The following is a 17,573-nucleotide window of genomic DNA, read 5'->3' on the forward strand; positions in this document are numbered from 1 at the left end:
TGCCCAGCCCTCACCCTCTCCCCCTCACCCCGTGCAGATGTCAGCCCCCAGGTTCCTGCACCCGCCCCCACCCCACACCTGGCCCTTCTAAAGGACGTCACCTGCTCCCATGGGGGCCACACAGCCAGGCCCAGCCTGAGTGTGTCCCTTCCCCACCCCCACACCCAGCCACAGTCTTCCCAGAAGCAGACATGGAGTGAACTGGGGGCCACAGGGCCAGGGGCAGGGGAGCGAGGAAGGCACAGAGGTTCCCGTTGCGGGGGTCAGGATGGGCTGGGCAGGGGCAGGGCTATCCTGACTAGGGAGTTGTGACTCCTTTCAGCACAGACGACCTTCCCCCACGCCCCGACACCCCACACCTGCCACCCTCTCCTGGGCACTGCCTGGTGGGAGCCCATGCAGAGGCAAGAGGTCAGCACGGGGACACACGGGGAGAATGTGCCCGCCGGGGAGCCGGGGAGCCGGGGCCGGGGGTAGTCCTGGGCTCTGCCCCCATAATAGGCGCTAAAGACAGACAGGACAGTGCCATGGCGCCCCGCGGTGGGCAGTATCCTGTGGGGACCTCGGTCCTGCCCAGCCCCACCCCACCGCTGCAGCCCTGGCCCACGCGGCCAGGCTGGTGTCCTGGTCCCCATCCTGGAGGCATCCCTGTGGCTCAGGTCTGAGAGCATGGGGATGGGGAGGCAGGCGGGCCAGCACCCTCGAGTACTGACCCACCACACCCGGTGTGCGAGTGGGACAGGAGGGACCATCAATGGGTCCCCCCACCTCCTCTCACACATACTGGAGGAGCCTGTAGACCCCTGCCCACCCCCACCCACCCCCAGGTCTTTTCCTCTCTCTGATTAATGCATCGCTGAGCACATCGTGGTATTTCAGCACGGGCAGCGTGTGCTGTGCCCAAGGCCAGACACAGCCCTGACCAGCAGTCACCGGTCCCCTCCAACAGCTGGCACTCGTCGGGTGGCTGTGCCCACAGGTGCGCTTGTTCCGTGGCCTGGCTGTGCACACAGGACTCCCGTGTGTCACTGCCGGACACGTGACGTGCCAGGGAGCCAGCCCGAGGGTGTGGGTCTCAGCTCGGGGCTCCGGGAGGGAGCGGCAGGGCAGGCACAGGCAGAGGCAGAGCAGGGCCTGCTGAGGCGGAGGGGGGGGGGCCCTGCTGTTAGGAAGGCCCTGGGGCTCCTGCCCTCCATGCTGCACCCACCCCCACCCAGCTCCAAGACTGCAAAAGCGAGGGGCCCCGTGCCCCCTCCCTGCTGAGGGACAGGCAGGGACCTCTCCGTGGGGAAGCCCATGTCTCTCCACAGAGCCCAAGGGGAAGCAGGCTGAGCCGCGAGGAGAGAGCCCCACATGCACCACGGTGGACGTCCACTCTGGGGGGGACTTTTATTGAAAGTGGACCTGGTCCGTGAGGACTCACAAACCGATCAAGGCTGTCACACTGGGCTTGAGTCCAGTCTCCCAGGCGTCTGGAGCCCAGTGCTGACCCTGCCCCCTCCCGGAGCTCTCAGAGTCTGCAATGATTCACAGGCACTGAGTTCTGGTTGTGGTCGAATGGAATTCACAGGCGCTGAGTTCTGGTTGTGGTCGAATGGAATTCACAGGCGCCGAGTTCTGGCTGCGGTCGAAGCTTTTGCCCTGGCAGAGGCACGGGGCCCTTCTGGAACCACGAGCTGCAGCTTGGCGCTGGCTGCCCCTGCCCAGCTGTCACCAGCGCTGACCACACGGTGCCTCGGGCTGCATCTGTGCCATGTGGGCAGCGGCCTTCCTCCACAGGCTGGCCGGTTTCCAATCCCATTTACAGAGTTTCCGTTCCAAACGACAGGTGCCCATTTGAGAGCCAGGCAAGGGGGGAGGAGCGGCGTCCATTGGGGTCTCCTGCTCAGCTGACGTGGTGGAGGAGGACTCCAGACTCTCTGAGGGTCCCCAGAGCCACAGTGAGGGTGTCCAGGGTGCCTGCCCCGACCCTGGCATTAGCACCAGGTTTTGCAGGCGTGGTGCCTAACTGCGCTAGCCCCAGAGGCCAGCAGGGGGCAAACTCCCCCAAACAGCACCCTGGACAGCAGCCAGCACCGGCACAGGCGCTGCTGCGTCCAGGGTCTCCAGCCAGGCTCACGCTCTGCCCACTCTCTCTGGAATCCTTCCGAGGTGCCACGCCTGCGGTCACACAGCCAGTTGGTGGCACGAGGGGACCTGGTTAGTCCTGCAGCCTTGCACCTTCCAAGGGCCGAGGCCCTGCTACGTGCAGAGGTAGGCAACGCCGAGGCTGAGGGCCAGCAGCCCCCAGCGGGCCCTGGGGCTCCCAGCGCCGTTGCAGAGATCCGTGTTGCAGCAGGAAGCCCTGGAGTAAGCCAGGCTCTCTTGGTAGCCAGGGCAGGTGTAAGCGCAGGACTTGATAACAAACGTTCTCTGGCCAGGGGGACCTACAGAGGACAGGGTGGGGTGTTCACCGAGGCCATGACACCCGCTCCTGCCCTTCAGCACATTCAGGTCTGCTGACAGCCTGCCCGGCCTCCACATCACTCCCCAGCCTTACAGGATGTACAGCAAGAGGTAACCACTATAGGGCTGGGGCTCAGAGAGTGACTAGGGCTCAGGGCTCTCAGAGACCAGAGAGTGACCAGGGCTCAGGGCTCAGTGTGCAGTCAGACTCAGGGCTCAAAGAGTGATCATGGGTCAGGGCCCAGTGTGAGATCAAGGATCAGAGCCCAGAGAGTAACCAGGGCTCAGGGCTCAGTGTGTGATCAAGGATCAGGGCCCAGAGAGTGACCAGGGCTCAGAGCTCAGTGTGTGATCAAGGATCACAGCCCAGAAATAGACCAGGGCTCAGGGCTCAGTGTGCAGACTCAGGGCTCAGTGTGAGATCAAGGATCAGAGCCCAGAGAGTAACCAGAGCTCAGGGCTCAGTGTGTGATCAAGGATCAGGGCCCAGAGAGTGACCAGGGCTCAGAGCTCAGTATGTGATCAAGGATCAGGGCCCAGAGAGTGACCATGCATCAGGGCTCAGTGTGTGATCAAGTATCAGAGCCCAGAAATAGACCAGGGATCAGGGCTCAGTGTGAGATCAAGGATCAGAGCCCAGAGAGTGACCAGGGATCAGGGCTCAGTGTGAGATCAAAGACCAGGGCCCAGAGAGTGACCAGGGCTCAGGGCTCAGTGTGCAGTCAGACTCAGGGCTCAAAGAGTGATCATGGGTCAGGGCCCAGTGTGAGATCAAGGATCAGAGCCCAGAGAGTAACCAGGGCTCAGGGCTCAGTGTGTGATCAAGGATCAGGGCCCAGAGAGTGACCAGGTCTCAGAGCTCAGTGTGTGATCAAGGATCAGAGCCCAGAAATAGACCAGGGATCAGGGTTCAGTGTGAGATCAATGATCAGAGCCCAGAGAGTGACCAGGGATCAAGGCTTAATATGCAGACTCAGGGCTCAGTGTGAGATCAAGGATCAGAGCCCAGAGAGTGGCCAGGGATCAGGGCTCAGTGTGTGATCAAAGACCAGGGCCCAGAGAGTGACCAGGGATCAAGGCTCAGTGTGTGATCAAGCATCAGAGCCCAGAGAGTGACCATGGATCAGGGCTCAGTGTGACATCAAAGACCAGGGCCCAGAGAGTGACCAGGGCTCAGGACTCAGTGTGCAGACTCAGGGCTCAAAGAGTGATCTTGGGTCAGGGCCCAGTGTGAGATCAAGGATCAGAGCCCAGAGAGTGACCAGGGATCAGGGCTCAGTGTGAGATCAAAGACCAGGGCCCAGAGAGTGACCATGGATCAGGGCTCAGGGCTCAGTGTGAGATCAAGGATCAGAGCCCAGAGAGTGACCAGGGATCAGGGCTCAGTGTGTAATCAAAGACCAGGGTCCAGAGAGAGACCAGGGATCAGGGCTCAGCATGTGATCAAGGATCAGGGCTCAGAGACCAGGGCTCAGGGCTCAGTGTGTGATCAGGATCAGAGCCCAGAGAGTGACCAGGGATCAGGGCTCAGTATGAGATCAAGCATCAGGGCCCAGAGAGAGACCAGGGATCAGGGTTCAGTGTGTGATCAAGGATCAGAGCCCAGAAATAGACCAGGGATCAGGGCTCAGTGTGTGGTCAAGGATCAGGGCCCAGAGAGTGATCATGGGTCAGGGCCCGGTGTGAGATCAAGGATCAGGGCTAAGAGAGTGACCTGGGCTCAGGGATTAGGGCTCAAGGTGTGACCAGGATCAGGGCTGAGCTTGTGACCAAGATGGGAGCTTGCTGTGTAAGCAGGGTTAAGTCTCAGTGTAGACAGGGACTCAGGGTTTGGTGTGAACAGGGATCAGAGCTGGGCCTGTGAGCAGGATTAGGGCTCAGCTGGCGAACGTCATCAGGGCTCAATGAATAGCCAGAGTCTGGGCTCTCACACCCCCTCTTTCTGCCTGATCACTTCCTGTGTGCCGGCACCACGGGGAGCCCGGCGTGTGGATGACCCCATCCACTCTCCCTAAGGACTTAGGATGGGGCAGCCACGAGGGCCAGGACAGGTGTGGCATTTGCTGAGAGCGTTGCTGGCCACGTCAGCGCCTGCTTCAGATGCAAGGCCTTCCCAGCCTCCCCCTCCACCATCAGCCCCCCGCCCGCTGGAGGCCTCAAGCACCAGCTCTGTGCACCGCCCACTGCCCCCACCCTGGGGGAGAGGTGCTTACTGTTCCATGTGGTCAGGCAGTAGCGGGTGGCGTCTTGGCAAGTGATGGGCTGGACACAGTTCCCCACCGCGGTGCACTCATGGCATCTCAGCGCCTGGGCTGAGGGAGGCGGGGCCAGGGGGTCAGAGGCCAAGCCCTGCCCCCAGCCCTGGCCTCCCACACAGCCACCCAGGTGTGCGTGTGATCTCGGAAGGCCCCAGCCCGTCCAGCCCCCACCGCTCCTCCCAGGCCCCGGGGAGGCAGCAGCACAGACCTGGCCTGTCCCTGCCTTCCGGAAGGGCCCAGCAGTGCCCAATTTCCCCAGCAGGAAACCAAGGCTCTGGGCAGCTGGAGTTCCAGGCCACCAGGGATGCTGGGCCCCTGGGCCCCTCGCAGCCCGTGGAGGGCAGCTCCCCAGGACTGTACCAGCGCACCTGCACCTCTGCGGGAGTCAGGAGGGCAAAGAGGGGCCAGCATTGGGGTGCAGGGGTCTAAGCCACCACTTGGGACCCCCACGTCCCATATCAGAGTGCCGGTCCCAGCTCCTGCTCCTCCACTTCCGATCCAGCTCCCGGCTAACGCTCCTGGGAAGGCTGTAGGTGATGGCCCAAATGCCTGGGCCCCTGCCACCCCTGTGGAAGACCCAGTGGAGCTCCTGGCTTCTGGCTTCAGCCTGGCCCAGCCCTGGCTGTTGTGGCCATTTGGGGAGCGAAGCAGTGGGTGGAAGATTTGCCCCCATCTCTCTCTCACCTCTCCTTCTCCCTCTCCTTCTTCCTCTCCCTTTCCCTCTCTCTGGAGTTCTGCCTTTCAAATAAATAAATCTATTTTTTAAAAAATAGCAAAGAGGTGCAGGCAGCTCCGGGAGCCAGGTGAGGATTCAGGCTGTGGCCCTGCTCGCAGCCCCAGCCATGCTTGTGGGTGCCTGGAAGCCCTGCCTGCCTCTGCCGTCCAGGTCAGCCCAGGCCCTCAGGACAGCAGCCAGGGTCCTGATGCCCTCCGACTCACCTGGCTGTGCCAGCAGGAGCAGCGGCAGCAGCCACAGCAGCTGGGTCCTCATCCCTGGGCCGGGCCGGCGGTGGCGTTCAGTGTGGAGCACAGGTGTGCACAGGAGGAGCCCAGCTGGACTTTATAGGGCTCCAGTGGGGCCGGGCGGGGCTTCCGCGCTCACCTGCTCCCGGCCCAGCATCCACAGGTGCGTCATGCCTGAGGTATGCCCACAGCAGGACCTATCCCTGGGATCTGCCCAGCCCTGGTGCTCCAGGTCCCCCGTGAGCCACTCAGCCTTTGCTCCTGCTCCATCCAGGGCTGGCTCTCTGTGTTTGCTGGGGCTGGACTACAGCAGCACTGGAAGCTGGGAGTCAGAGATGGCAGGTGTCGCAGGGCGGGTTCCTCCTGCATCTTCCCCCTGTATCCTCACAGGGCTACCCGACTGTGTGGGAGCAGCTGCGGGGCCGGGGACGCTGGGCTGGGGGCGGGACGGAGGCGGGAGGGGCTCTGGTTCTGTCACACAAATGAAAATGTGGAGAGCGGGAAACCTGACCTCTCTAGCTGCAAGGACCCCGGGGTGAGCTCTGGACCCCACTTTGTGGATGAGGAAACCAGGGGCCCAAGGGGAGAAGCGTCTGGCCAGGGTGAGGGCTGTCCTCCCCGAGGGGACGTGGCCTGACAGCCTCGAGGCCCCCAAGACAAGGTCCGCTTCCCTTGCCGGCTGTCACGCACCAGGGCCCAGCCACATCGACGCCCACTCGTGACTCTCCGCTCCCCAGCCTGCCACGTGTGACGCACTGGCTGGGACTCCCCGGAAAGCCCTGGAAGCTCACCATGCCCCACCCGCCCAGAGCTTGGCCAGCAGCCAGGTGCAGCCCAGCACTTCGATGCCGCCTCACCCCACCCTGCAGGCACACCTCACAGAATCGCTGCAGCCACCCCTGACCACAGCCCCTCTCCGACAGGCAGCCAAGCCTGGGGCCAGGTTTCCCTGGCAACTGTATCACTACCATGTTTGCCAAGTCAGGGGAGCAGGGGTCAGCCCTGAGCAACAGCAGAGCTGTGATAAGGACACCAGACAGCACCTTGGACAGACTCTGATGACCAGTCCCAGGGAGGAGCGTTTGTTTGGGCCGAGCTTGGTCTCTCCAGGCAACCCAGTGGGAGGGGGGGCTTGCAGCCATCAGGGTGGGGCGCAGCACCAGCTGCCCCCTCCCTACCTGTCCTCTGAGGTGAGAGCCGCAGCTGTCACTCAGGACCCGAGGGGCCGGGTCCTCATCACCCACCTTGGCCACCCCAGGAGCCCACACATGGCTGCCCCAGGCTGAGAGCTGAGCGTGAGCCTCCCCTGGAAGCTGGGAGTCCTCGGTAGTGTGGGGTCTCAAAGGCAGGTGGATTTTATGAGTGCAGCTGCTGGCCAGGTGGGAGACGCATTTCTGGCGCCTTCTATTGTTTCTGCCTCCTGGGAGAAGGCTTTAAAGTGGAAGAGATGGACAGAATTGTTTCAAGAAAAGGGAGGGGAGTTATCTCCAGTGAGGAGACCACTTCAGCCCGCAGGTAGCAGCAGACGTGAGCACAGAGCAGACCATGCGAGTGCTCGGGTGCAGTAGCTCCTTTCCCTCATAGCCCTGCTTAGAGCTGCCTCTGGTGCTGCTGGTGACAGCGGTGTTGGTGACGGTGAGCATGGCAGTGGTCGTGGTGCTGCTGGTGACAGCGGTGTTGGTGACGGTGAGCAAGGCAGTGGTCGTGGTGGTGGTGACAGTGGTGTTGGTGATGATGGCAGTGGTCATGGTGGTGCTGCTGGTGACAGCGGTGTTGGTGATGATGGCAGTGGTCGTGGTGGTGGTGACAGTGGTGTTGGTGATGGTGAGCATGGCAGTGGTCATGGTGGTGGTGGCAGCGGTGTTGGTGATGGTGAGCATGGCAGTGGTCATGGTGGTGGTGACAGCGGTGTTGGTGATGGTGAGCATGGCAGTGGTCGTGGTGGCGATAGTGCTGTGGGTGGTGATGATGGCAGTGGTGGTGGTGATGGTGGTGGTGGTGGTGATGGTGAACATGGCAGTGGTGGTGGTCGTGGTGGTAACAGTGACACTGATAGTGGTGTGGGTGGTGATGATGATGATGATGATGGCAGTGATGGTGGTGATGGTGACAATGGTGGTGGTGATGGCAGTGGTGGTGGTGATGGTAGTGAAGGTGACAATGGTGGTGGTGCTGGTGGTGGTGATGATAGTGAATGTGGTGACAATGATGGTGATGATGGTGAGAGTGGTTTGGGTAGTGATGATGATGGCAATGGTAGTGGTGGTGATGGTGGTACTGGTGACAGTGGTGTTGGTGGTGATGAGTATTGGTAGTGATGGTGTTGGTGAAGATGGTGATGATGGGTGTTGGTGGTGGTGATGGGTGATGGTATGACTAGTGGTGTTAGTGATGGTGGTGATGTGATGGTGGTGGTGGTGATGGAAGTGATGATGGTGGTGACAGTGGTGGTGGTGATGGTGACATTGGCTTAGGTAGTGATGACAATGGCAATGGTAGTGGTGGTGATGGTGGTACTGGTGGCAGTGGTTTTGGTGGTGGTGATGACAGTGATGATGGTGGTGATGGGTGTTGGTGGTGGTGATGGTGGTATTGCTGATGATGGTGGTGGTGATGTGATGGTGTTGGTGGTGATGTGATGGTGGTGGTGGTGATGTGATGGTGGTGGTGGGTGGTGGTGGTGGTGATGGTGGTGACAGTGGTGGTGGTGATGGTGACAGTGGTTTGGGTGGTGATGATGATGGTGGTGACAGTGGCAGCAGTGGTGACTTTGCTAGCAAACGTGGTGGCGAAGGTGGAGGAGACAGTGTTGCGGTATTTCCTGGAATGGGTCAACCCAAGTGGCAGTTAAGGCTCACCCTTCAGAATTCCACACACTTGCTCCAGCGCTAATTCACTGACCAGCTGTGGGGCGTGAATCACCTCAGTGTGCCCCACTGATGTCATCGGGGGGAGGCAATCACAGGACCCACCCAAGGTGACTGTGGCACCAAGTGAGATAACGAAGTGCTTAGCCCAGAAGGGGCACGAGCCCGCGACCCCGCCCTGGCTTCCTTCCTCACTGGTCCCAGAGAGGTCTCCAGATTCCCATGCACTCCCAGCCCTGTTCTAGCTCCGATGACCTTGCCACAAGCCACTGTTTGCCACCTCTACACACTTTCCGTGGTCCTCCTGCCCCAATGTGGGGGGCACTGCACAGCAACAGGCCCCGTCTCCTCTTGCATGGATTTCAGGGGGCACCACTGGAGCCTGTTGGCTCCGACCTCAGAGGCTCCTGCCCACAGCGTCCAACCCTGGCCACCACACCCCCACATCCTGCAGAACTGAGCACTTTGCTACCCTGCTTGCCCCGAGACCGTCCTTACCCAAACCAATGCAGAGCTGAGAAAACCCCGGCGAGCCAGACACCTCTGCATTCCTCTGGTTCCTCTGAGCCCCGCTCACTGCCAACACCACCTTGTGCACCCTTCCTGCTGCTCAGGGTCCTGACCAGGGCACTGCCCACTGCAGACCCCCGACCACAGCCCCGCTGGCTCCTGCTGCTCCCTGCTCAAAGCCCTCCCCGAGATTCCTGGGCCAAGTGTGCTGCAGGCTTGAGGGCACTGTCCCTTTCTTGGTGACAGGGGAGCAGAGTGGCACTGACTGCTGGGTGACCTTGCACAGTTATTTCACTTCTCTGTGCCTCAGTTTCCCTCTCTGTGATGTGGATCTCATCACAGCGCCCACCACATAAAGTGTGGGACACGGGCAAACCCTCCCAGGGTAGCTGGCACGTCCAGCCCTCGTGAGAGCAGCCCCTGCCATCCCTCACCACGGCACCCCTGCCTGCCACAGACGGATGTTGAGGGTGTAAAAGGCCCACCCTCCCCCATGCCCTTGGCGGGGGTCTGGATGGGAGGGTCTTCCTGGGTCTATTGCATCCCTGGCTGGGTGGTCAGCAGCTCGGCCACATCCCCACACTCAGTTCAAAGCAGGTGGGCTTGGGACAGCCCTCTCGAGCCCCCAGGCCCAGGGTGGGCCCTCAGCATGGGGCACTGGGGTCTGCCCACCAGGGCGTGGGAGCCCCCATGTGGGGAGCCGCGGCCTTGGCCCCTGAATCACTCCAACACTCCAGTGACTCAGAGTCCCCAAAGCTGCCAAGACCCGGCCAGCCCAGTCTCCAGAGGCCAATAGCCCTCAGGCCCCGGTTGGACCCCACCCTGTTGCTCAGGCCCGGGCCCCTCCCCCAGGGCAGCACACCCAGAGGACTCTGGACCCGGTGCTGCCGCCGGCCTGGGGCACATGTGTCACGAGAAATGCCAGGGTAGGGGCCCGTCAGCGCAGCTGCTGAGATCAACTCTTCTCCCTGGGAACTCAGGGTGGGCTGGGGGTGGGGAGCGCTGCGGGCCGGAAGGTGGGAGGGACCAGGAGCGCCTCAGCCCCCAGAGCAGCACCCGCCTGAGCTGCAGACAGGCCGCACCTGCCAGTCTCCCTGTGGGACTCAGCCCTGCGCCCTGCCCCACCGCCTCCCTCTCCCAGCCCCCTCCTCCCGCCACTCCGCAGGAGGGGCCCCCAACTGTTTTCCAGGATTGCTCCCTGCGGCTGCCACCAAGCACCTGACACAACGCAGCGGTGGCGGCGGCGGGAGGGGCAGGCTCTTCACGAGAAAGAATTCAGGCGTGGGACAGAGGGCGGCGGTCAGCAAGGGGCAGGGGTAAGGTGGGACAGAGGGCGGCGGTCAGCAGGGGGCAGGGGTACGGGCGTCGTCAGAACGGGGTGGGGGACAGAACCTGAGAGAGAGCGCCCGTCACTCAGCCTGGGGACGGCGAGGCCCGTGGGTAGGTGGAGAGGGTGCACCCGGCGGGGCGGGCGGCAGAGCTGAGCGCGCAGTGGTCAGACTGCGGCTGATAAGGGAAGGGTCCAGGCCTTCCTGCCGTGTCCCTCCCCCCCCCCCAGGACAGAGGTGTGCTGAGTGTCAGTGAGTGGACTCCTCCCGGCGTTCCCTGCTCAGTGCTGTCAGACGGGGAGCCCCCTGGGCGGGCAGAGGAGCCTCCCTCGGGCGCCCGCCCTGGAGGAAGGACGTGACGGTTTTATTGCTCCGTGTGGTCAGGCCGGGCCACCCGTGGGTGCTGAGAGAGGGCTGTCCGGGGAGCCTTCCCTGGGGGCGGCCGGGACCCTGTGCGTTATCGGGGTCAGGCTGCGTCTGAGGCTGCTGCGTTCCCCTCCCCAGGCCCCTCACAGGCTGATTGCTGTTCCCACCCAACCCACTGGGGGGACACCACCCTTCCCAGCAGCACTGCGGCCAACAGGCCCGGCCTGCCCCGTGGGCTGTGCCACCCCATCCCCCAGCTCCCGGCCTGCCCCCTGGGCTGTGCCACCCCATCCCCCAGCACCCGGCCTGCCCCCTGGGGCTGTGCCACCCCATCCCCCAGCACCCGGCCTGCCCCGTGGGCTGTGCCACCCCATCCCCCAGCACCCGGCCTGCCCCGTGGGCTGTGCCACCCCATCCCCCAGCACCCGGCCTGCCCCCTGGGGCTGTGCCACCCCCATCCCCCACCCAGCGTCCAGCACTGGGATTCTCCGACTGCCACTCAGTCCCCACTACCATGTCCGTCTCCCGGGGAGACTGCCCGCTCAGTGGACATGTCAGGGCCTCCCAGGCCAGGAGCAGCCCGGGGCAGGGACAGCCCAGCTCAGAGAAGGGCACGGGTACCTGTGGTCGAGTGTGGTGAGCACTGAAGGGCAGGGCCGGCAGGTGAGAATGGGGCGTCCAGGCCGGGCCTGTGGCTGCGGTGCCGATCATCTCCAGTTGGAGGGTATACCCTGGGGTCTTGTGTGGCCGTGAAGGCTCCTCGGGAGACAGTCACAGCGACAGAGGCCCAGGCCGGGGCCAGGAATTGAGGTGAGCATGAGCGACGGCCCAAGGGCTCGGCCCCAGGCCAGACCCGGAGGAAGCTCCTGGCTCCCGGCTTCAGGCCAGCCCAGCGCCCTCTGTCGCGCGGCCACTTGGGGAGTGAACCAGCGGACGGAAGACCTCTCTCCTGCCTGTCAAATCAATACAAGAATCTTTTTTTTTTTAAAATGCCCCCTCCTACTATCCGACCCACGTTGTTCTGGGAGACGCAGCTTCCGCACCGATGCGGGAAATGGACACGAAGCAGCCGGCCCGGCCCCTCCCTCAGCCCAAGCCTCCTGGAGGCAGCCGACAGGATAGACTGATCAGGTCTGTGAGCGGGAGACCACGCCCTCACCACGCCCCTGTGTGACCTCAGGCCCCTAGGGACCCCACCTGTGCGCCCATCTGCCAATTGGGCTACGTGGCCACGCCCCTTTGGAGGTGGACAAAGGCCTGGAGCACGGTGGGCCCGCCCGGCCCTGGACCCCTGTTCCCTGCGTGGCCTTTGCTGCCCAGGGTCCCTGCGCTCTGCCTTCACTCCGCTGAGCCGGGAGCCGCTCAGAACCAGTCGCCTGCTGCACGTGGCTCCCAGCCTGCTCTCGGCTCCGTGTGGCCTCAGCTCAATTTCCGGACTTTTCTTTCTCCATTAGACCAAGCCCTCACTCTCCTACGTATTTCCCTCACTAAATAAAAAAGCTTAAAAAAAAAAAAAATTTACCATGCTGCCTGGTCTATTTGAGCCAGTATTCAGAATTCTTCTCTTAACCCACACTGCTTATTGATTTCAGAAATATTGATAAGCAGGTCGGTTTCAGACCCACGCTGAGCCCAGCGGGCCAGCGGGGCTTGTCTGAGGATTCCGGACGCCGGGCGAGGCACCGGCTGCGTCCTGAGGCAGGGACGACAACCGCAGGTGGCAAGCAGCCACTGTGAGTTGTCCGCCCGGCCAGTGCCAACGTGCAGCTGGCCCTGCCCTCCGGCCGCTTGGTCCCAACCCCCCTTCCACTCCCTTCGAAAGCTCTCCTGCTAACCTGAGACGGATATGGCCTCGGACCCAGGACCCCCAGGCCTGACTCCCGGGCATCAGCGCTGCCAGCAGCCGGCAAGCGGCCCGGCCCACGTCTCCCGGCCGAGTGCCCTTGGCGCAGCTCCCTGTGATCCCTCAGCCGGGGGAGAGGCGGTGGCCACAGGCTGGGGTTTCCGGGACTTTCCAGGAGTTTCCAGCTTGCCCTTGAGCACCCTGCCCCCTCTGCCTCCTGCAGCAGTGTCGGTGAGGGGCGGGCCCCTCGTTCGAGGAAGGGGCTCCCACGTGCGGATCCCCTACCTGCAGGAGGCGGGCTGAGTGCCTGTGTCCCGTCCCTCTCGGGGGAGAATCCGGTCTGGAAGGGTCCTTGACGACGATTTCTCGGGGGGAAGCTGGGGGTCCGCAGCACTGTGACCACACCCTGGCTGACCGGGCTGCGACAGAAACGGAAGATGATAGCTCAGCGGGCTCCAGGCTCCCATGGCCATCTCCCGACGTGAGCCCCAGGGCTGAGCCACGGGCAGCCACAGGCTCACAAGCAGGGCCCCTAAAGCACCCCCGCCACCAGCGACGCCCTCGGCACGGGGACCCCGGGCCCACCCAGGCTGCGCTGCAGACAGATCAGCCTGGGCCCCCGCACCCAGCTTGCCCGTGTCTGATTCTCTAACGGCAGCCACAGGGTGAGCGGTGGCTCTGTGTGCCGTCTGGAATCCGCCTCGGCGCTGTGCGGGGAGAGGCAGCTCCCGCCATCCCTGGCCACTGCCCAGCCAGTGCTGGCCAGGGTGCAGCCTTCGGGGGGTCAGCGCCAAGCCACTCGGGACTGGAATGGGAGAATCAGCTCTGTGTGTGGAACACAAGACACGCTCCTACAAACAGGCTGTGAAACCAAGCTGACACATGTCATAGCACACGTGTGCTGTGTGTGCACACATGGCAGGACGTGTCTACACCGTCTGTGTGTGCATGTGTGGTATGACATGTCTACACAGTGTGTGTGCACATGTGGTATGACATGTCTACACTGTGTGCGATATGACGTGTCTACACACTGTGTGCACATGTGATATGACATGTCTACACGGTTTCTGTGTGTGCACTGTGGTATGACGTGTCTACATGGTCTCTGTGTGTGCAAGTGTGGTATGATATGTCTACACAGTATCTGTGTGTGCACATGTGGTATAATGTGTCTACATGGTATTTGTGTACACATGTTGTATGATGTGTCTACCTGGTGTCTGTGTGTGCACATGTTATGTGAAGCATCTACATGGTGTCTGTGCACGTGTGATATGACATGTCTACATGTCTGTGTGTACATGTTGTATGACATGTCCACATGGTCTCTGTACGTGCACGTGTGGTATGACGTGTCTACATGGTCTCTGTATGTGCATGTGTGGTATGACGTGTCTACACGGTCTCTGTGCATGTGTGTGTTGTATGATGTATCTGTTAGGCAGGAAGTCAGAAACTGAGCCTCTGTGTGTGTGAGAAGGGCCTGAGGACCAGCACCTACTGGGAAGCCCCAGAAGCCCCGCGTCTCCCACTTCAGAGTCCTGCCCAGACCCTGATGACCTCCCAGGTGCTCCCAGCCCTCCCCCCAGGGACAGCTCCCAGGAGAATGCTCTCCTCAGGACCAAAGGGGCTGCCTGACCCGGTAACCTGGGGCCCTGAAACCTTCTCAGACGCCCTAGGGGAGCCCCCCCCACTCTGCCCAGGCCAGCAAATCTGGGGGGGAATTTGCTAATCTTCAGCTAAGGAACCCCATCCTTTGTCCTAGAGGAGAGGGGAGGTGGTGGGGGTGGTAAACAGACTCCCTTAAAAACCCAGGGAGTGCAAGCAGACTCAGCCCTCTGCTCCCTGCTGAGCCCCCGCCTGGCCTGCCCGGGTGTGTTCTCTCCATCAACCACAAACCTCGCTCTCCCCAGTCCGAGTTGTTGCAGAAATCCGAGGTGGGAAGACTCCCTCCGTTCAAACAGGCACCAGAGACAGTGGAGGATCAAGCGGTTTATTACCCAGCAGGCTCAGCGGGACTCATTTCCCGAGGACTGAGCCCCAATCCCCCGTTTCTTACCGTATTTATAGGCTCATGAGCGTCACACCTTAGCTGCTACAGCACTGGTGGGTGTAAACTGCAGCCTGCGTGACTTAGGACCGCACTTCAGTGGCCGGTGGGCCTGGTGTGATGTAGAAGATCCCGGGGGCAGGTTTATTAGGACGGATAAGACTGGAGTTACAGAAGCAGAACTCAGGAGGTCCTCTCTCCCTGGACAGGATCACAGGGCAGTGCTTCGCTAGTCAGCTGTGAGCAGCCACTTGTCAAGGTCTATGTGGGAGGAGGGGTCGCTTCTCTTTCTTTGTCTCTGGTTGCGGCCGCATTTACTCTACAGAGCGACTGTGCACTCTCTCTCTCTCTGTCCCCCCCGTTCTGACGGATGCCCTGTCCCCAGTAAAGCCTCATCACCCCGCTCTCTGACTCACGTCTGAATTCTTTCTTGCGTGAGGACAAGAACCCCACGGCTTCCACGGCCTTCCCTCTGGTGACAGATCTACATGGTGACTGTGTGTCGCCTGTTGCATGTCATATGTATGTGTGCCATGTTCTGTTGTGTGTCTATATGTTACTTATGTGTGCACATGTATGTATGTGTGTTGTGTGTTCCATACCTATATGTGCACATGTTGCATGCCATGCCTAGTATCTACATGTTCACATGTTGTGTGTTGTGTTTGTGTTGTATCCGTGTGTGCACATGTGTGTGTCATATCTGCGCTATGTGGGCACATGGTCTGTGGCGGGCAGGTCTACATGTGATCCGTGTGTGCACAGTGTGTGTCGTGTCTGCACTATGTGGGCACATGGTCTGTGGCGGGCAGGTCTACATGTGATCCGTGTGTGCACAGTGTGTGTCGTGTCTGCACTATGTGGGCACATGGTCTGTGGCGGGCAGGTCTACATGTGATCCGTGTGTGCACAGTGTGTGTCGTGTCTGCACTATGTGGGCACATGGTCTGTGGCGGGCAGGTCTACATGTGATCCGTGTGTGCACAGTGTGTGTCGTGTCTGCACTATGTGGGCACATGGTCTGTGGCGGGCAGGTCTACATGTGATCCGTGTGTGCACAGTGTGTGTCGTGTCTGCACTATGTGGGCACATGGTCTGTGGCGGGCAGGTCTACATGTGATCTGTGTGTGCACAGTGTGTGTCGTGTCTGCACTATGTGGGCACATGGTCTGTGGCAGGCAGGTCTACACGTGATCCGTGTGTGCACAGTGTGTGCTGTGTCTGCGCTATGTGGGCACATGGTCTGTGGCGGGTGTGTCTACATGTGATCCGTGTGTGCACAGTGTGTGTCGTGTCTGCACTATGTGGGCACATGGTCTGTGGCGGGCAGGCCTGCATGTGATCCATGTGTGCACAGTGTGTGCCGTGTCTGCACTATGTGAGCACATGGTCTGTGGCAGGCAGGCCTGCATGTGATCCATGTGTGCACAGTGTGTGTCATATCTGCGCTATGTGGGCACATGGTCTGTGGCGGGCAGGTCTACATGTGATCCGTGTGTGCACAGTGTGTGCCGTGTCTGCGCTATCCATGTGTGCACGTGTTTTGCGCTGTGTCCACATGGAGGACGCTCTGCACAGCTCTGTCCTATCTGCTCACAGATACGTGAGTCCCCACCAGTTAACTGTTAAGGCAGATCCCTCTAGTCCCAGGGCTGCTCTGCTGCCCGGTCACACCGCCCCGGCTGTGGAGATGACCCTGGCTTCACAGCGAGCAGGGCTTCTATGGGCTCGAAAAGAAACCTTCGGCCAGCGCCCCGGGATCAAAGTTCTAGATTCGGTCTCTGACTTTGGAGTTTGCCCTGCCCCCGGGGAGCCTGGGGGACGCCGTGTCGTCCAGGGTCTGGCAGAGCTGTGGCCCCAGGCCCTGCTTCCCTGGGTGTGTGGGCGATGCAGAGGGCACGGGGTGGTGGGAAGTCTTGGGGCTGATGGCCTGGGGTGATGCCAGCCGTGATGACAGTCACTTTGGGCTTCTTATTTTTTTAATTTTTTTTTAATTTGAAAGGCAGAGTTACAGAGGGAGAGAGAGAGAGAGAGAGAGAGAGAGAGGTCTTCCATCTGCTGGTTCACTCCCCAGATGACCACAACAGCCAGGGCTGCGCCAGGCTGAAGCCAGGAGCCAGGAGCGCCATCCGGGTCTCCCACGTGGGTGCAGGGGCCCAGACACCCGGGCCGTCCTCCGCTGCTGTCCCAGGCCGAGGCAGGAGCTGGATCAGGAGTGGAGCAGCGGGGCTCCAACAGTGCCCACATGCAGGGTGGTGGAGAAGGCTCCCCGCTCTCCTTAAACACAGGTCTCTGACGACTCGAACATTCACAAAGCGAGAGCCGCCGACTCGTCAGACTGAAGCCGGGACTGGGACTCCAGAGAGCTCTTCCGGAGAGTTCCAAATTACAGCCCTTGGGGAAGATACAGTTTTGTAAACAAAGATAAGAATGTTTATCTTCCTTTTCTTTCCACTTAATTGCTCCAAAGTTCAAAAGAAAAAGTTATGAGTGGGGGCTGGTGCTGTGGCGTAGCGGGTAAAGCCACCGCCTGCAGTGCCGGCATACTATGTGGGCACCAGTTCAAGTCCTGATTGCTCTACTTCCCATCCAGCACTCTGCTATGGCTGGGAAAGCAGTGGAGGATGGCCCAAGTCCTTGGGCCTCTACACCTGCATGGGAGACCGGGAAGAAGCTCCTGGCTCCTGGCTTCAGTCTGGCCCAGCTCTGGCCATTGAGGCCATTTGGGGAGTGAACCAGCGGATGGAAGACCTCTCTCTCTCCTCCCCCCACCCTTCTCCCTCTCCCTCTCTGTAACTCTCTCTTTTCAAATAAATAAATAAATTTTTTTAAACAAAAGGTACGAGTGTTGATTTTTGGAACACAGATTGTCACGCGGCTCAGCTAGGAGCTGTTCCCGACAGGGGTGCAGCTGGGGACGTTGGTACACACGAGGCGGGT

At 61.0% G+C, this 17,573-nt stretch overlaps 1 protein-coding gene across 1 annotated transcript; it reads right to left on the reverse strand.

Annotated features, from left to right (window-relative positions):
• Nucleotides 1-1,378: 1,378 nt before the first annotated feature.
• Nucleotides 1,379-11,869, reverse strand: LOC100342609 (lymphocyte antigen 6D). Its single transcript, XM_070075907.1, has 4 exons — nt 11,359-11,869; nt 5,643-6,137; nt 4,659-4,757; nt 1,379-2,426 (listed from the first exon to the last, which is right to left on the reverse strand). Exons 2-4 carry the CDS (start codon nt 5,692-5,694, stop codon nt 2,242-2,244), a joined length of 336 nt encoding a protein of 111 aa, XP_069932008.1. The 5' UTR covers nt 5,695-6,137; nt 11,359-11,869; the 3' UTR covers nt 1,379-2,241.
• Nucleotides 11,870-17,573: the final 5,704 nt, after the last annotated feature.

The sequence above is a fragment of the Oryctolagus cuniculus genome, chromosome 6 (assembly GCF_964237555.1).
Source record: "Oryctolagus cuniculus chromosome 6, mOryCun1.1, whole genome shotgun sequence".
Classification (NCBI taxonomy): domain Eukaryota; kingdom Metazoa; phylum Chordata; class Mammalia; order Lagomorpha; family Leporidae; genus Oryctolagus; species Oryctolagus cuniculus.

Bases quoted from the DNA above. Each gene is read 5' to 3' on its own strand.
- LOC100342609 (XM_070075907.1), bottom strand. From the start codon at position 5,694: ATGAGGACCCAGCTGCTGTGGCTGCTGCCGCTGCTCCTGCTGGCACAG. The intron at 4,758-5,642 runs GTGAGTCGGAGG...CGCCTCCCTCAG, and splicing joins GCTCCTGCTGGCACAGCCAG to CCCAGGCGCTGAGATGCCAT. The intron at 2,427-4,658 runs GTAAGCACCTCT...TGTCCTCTGTAG, and splicing joins CTGCCTGACCACATGGAACA to GTCCCCCTGGCCAGAGAACG.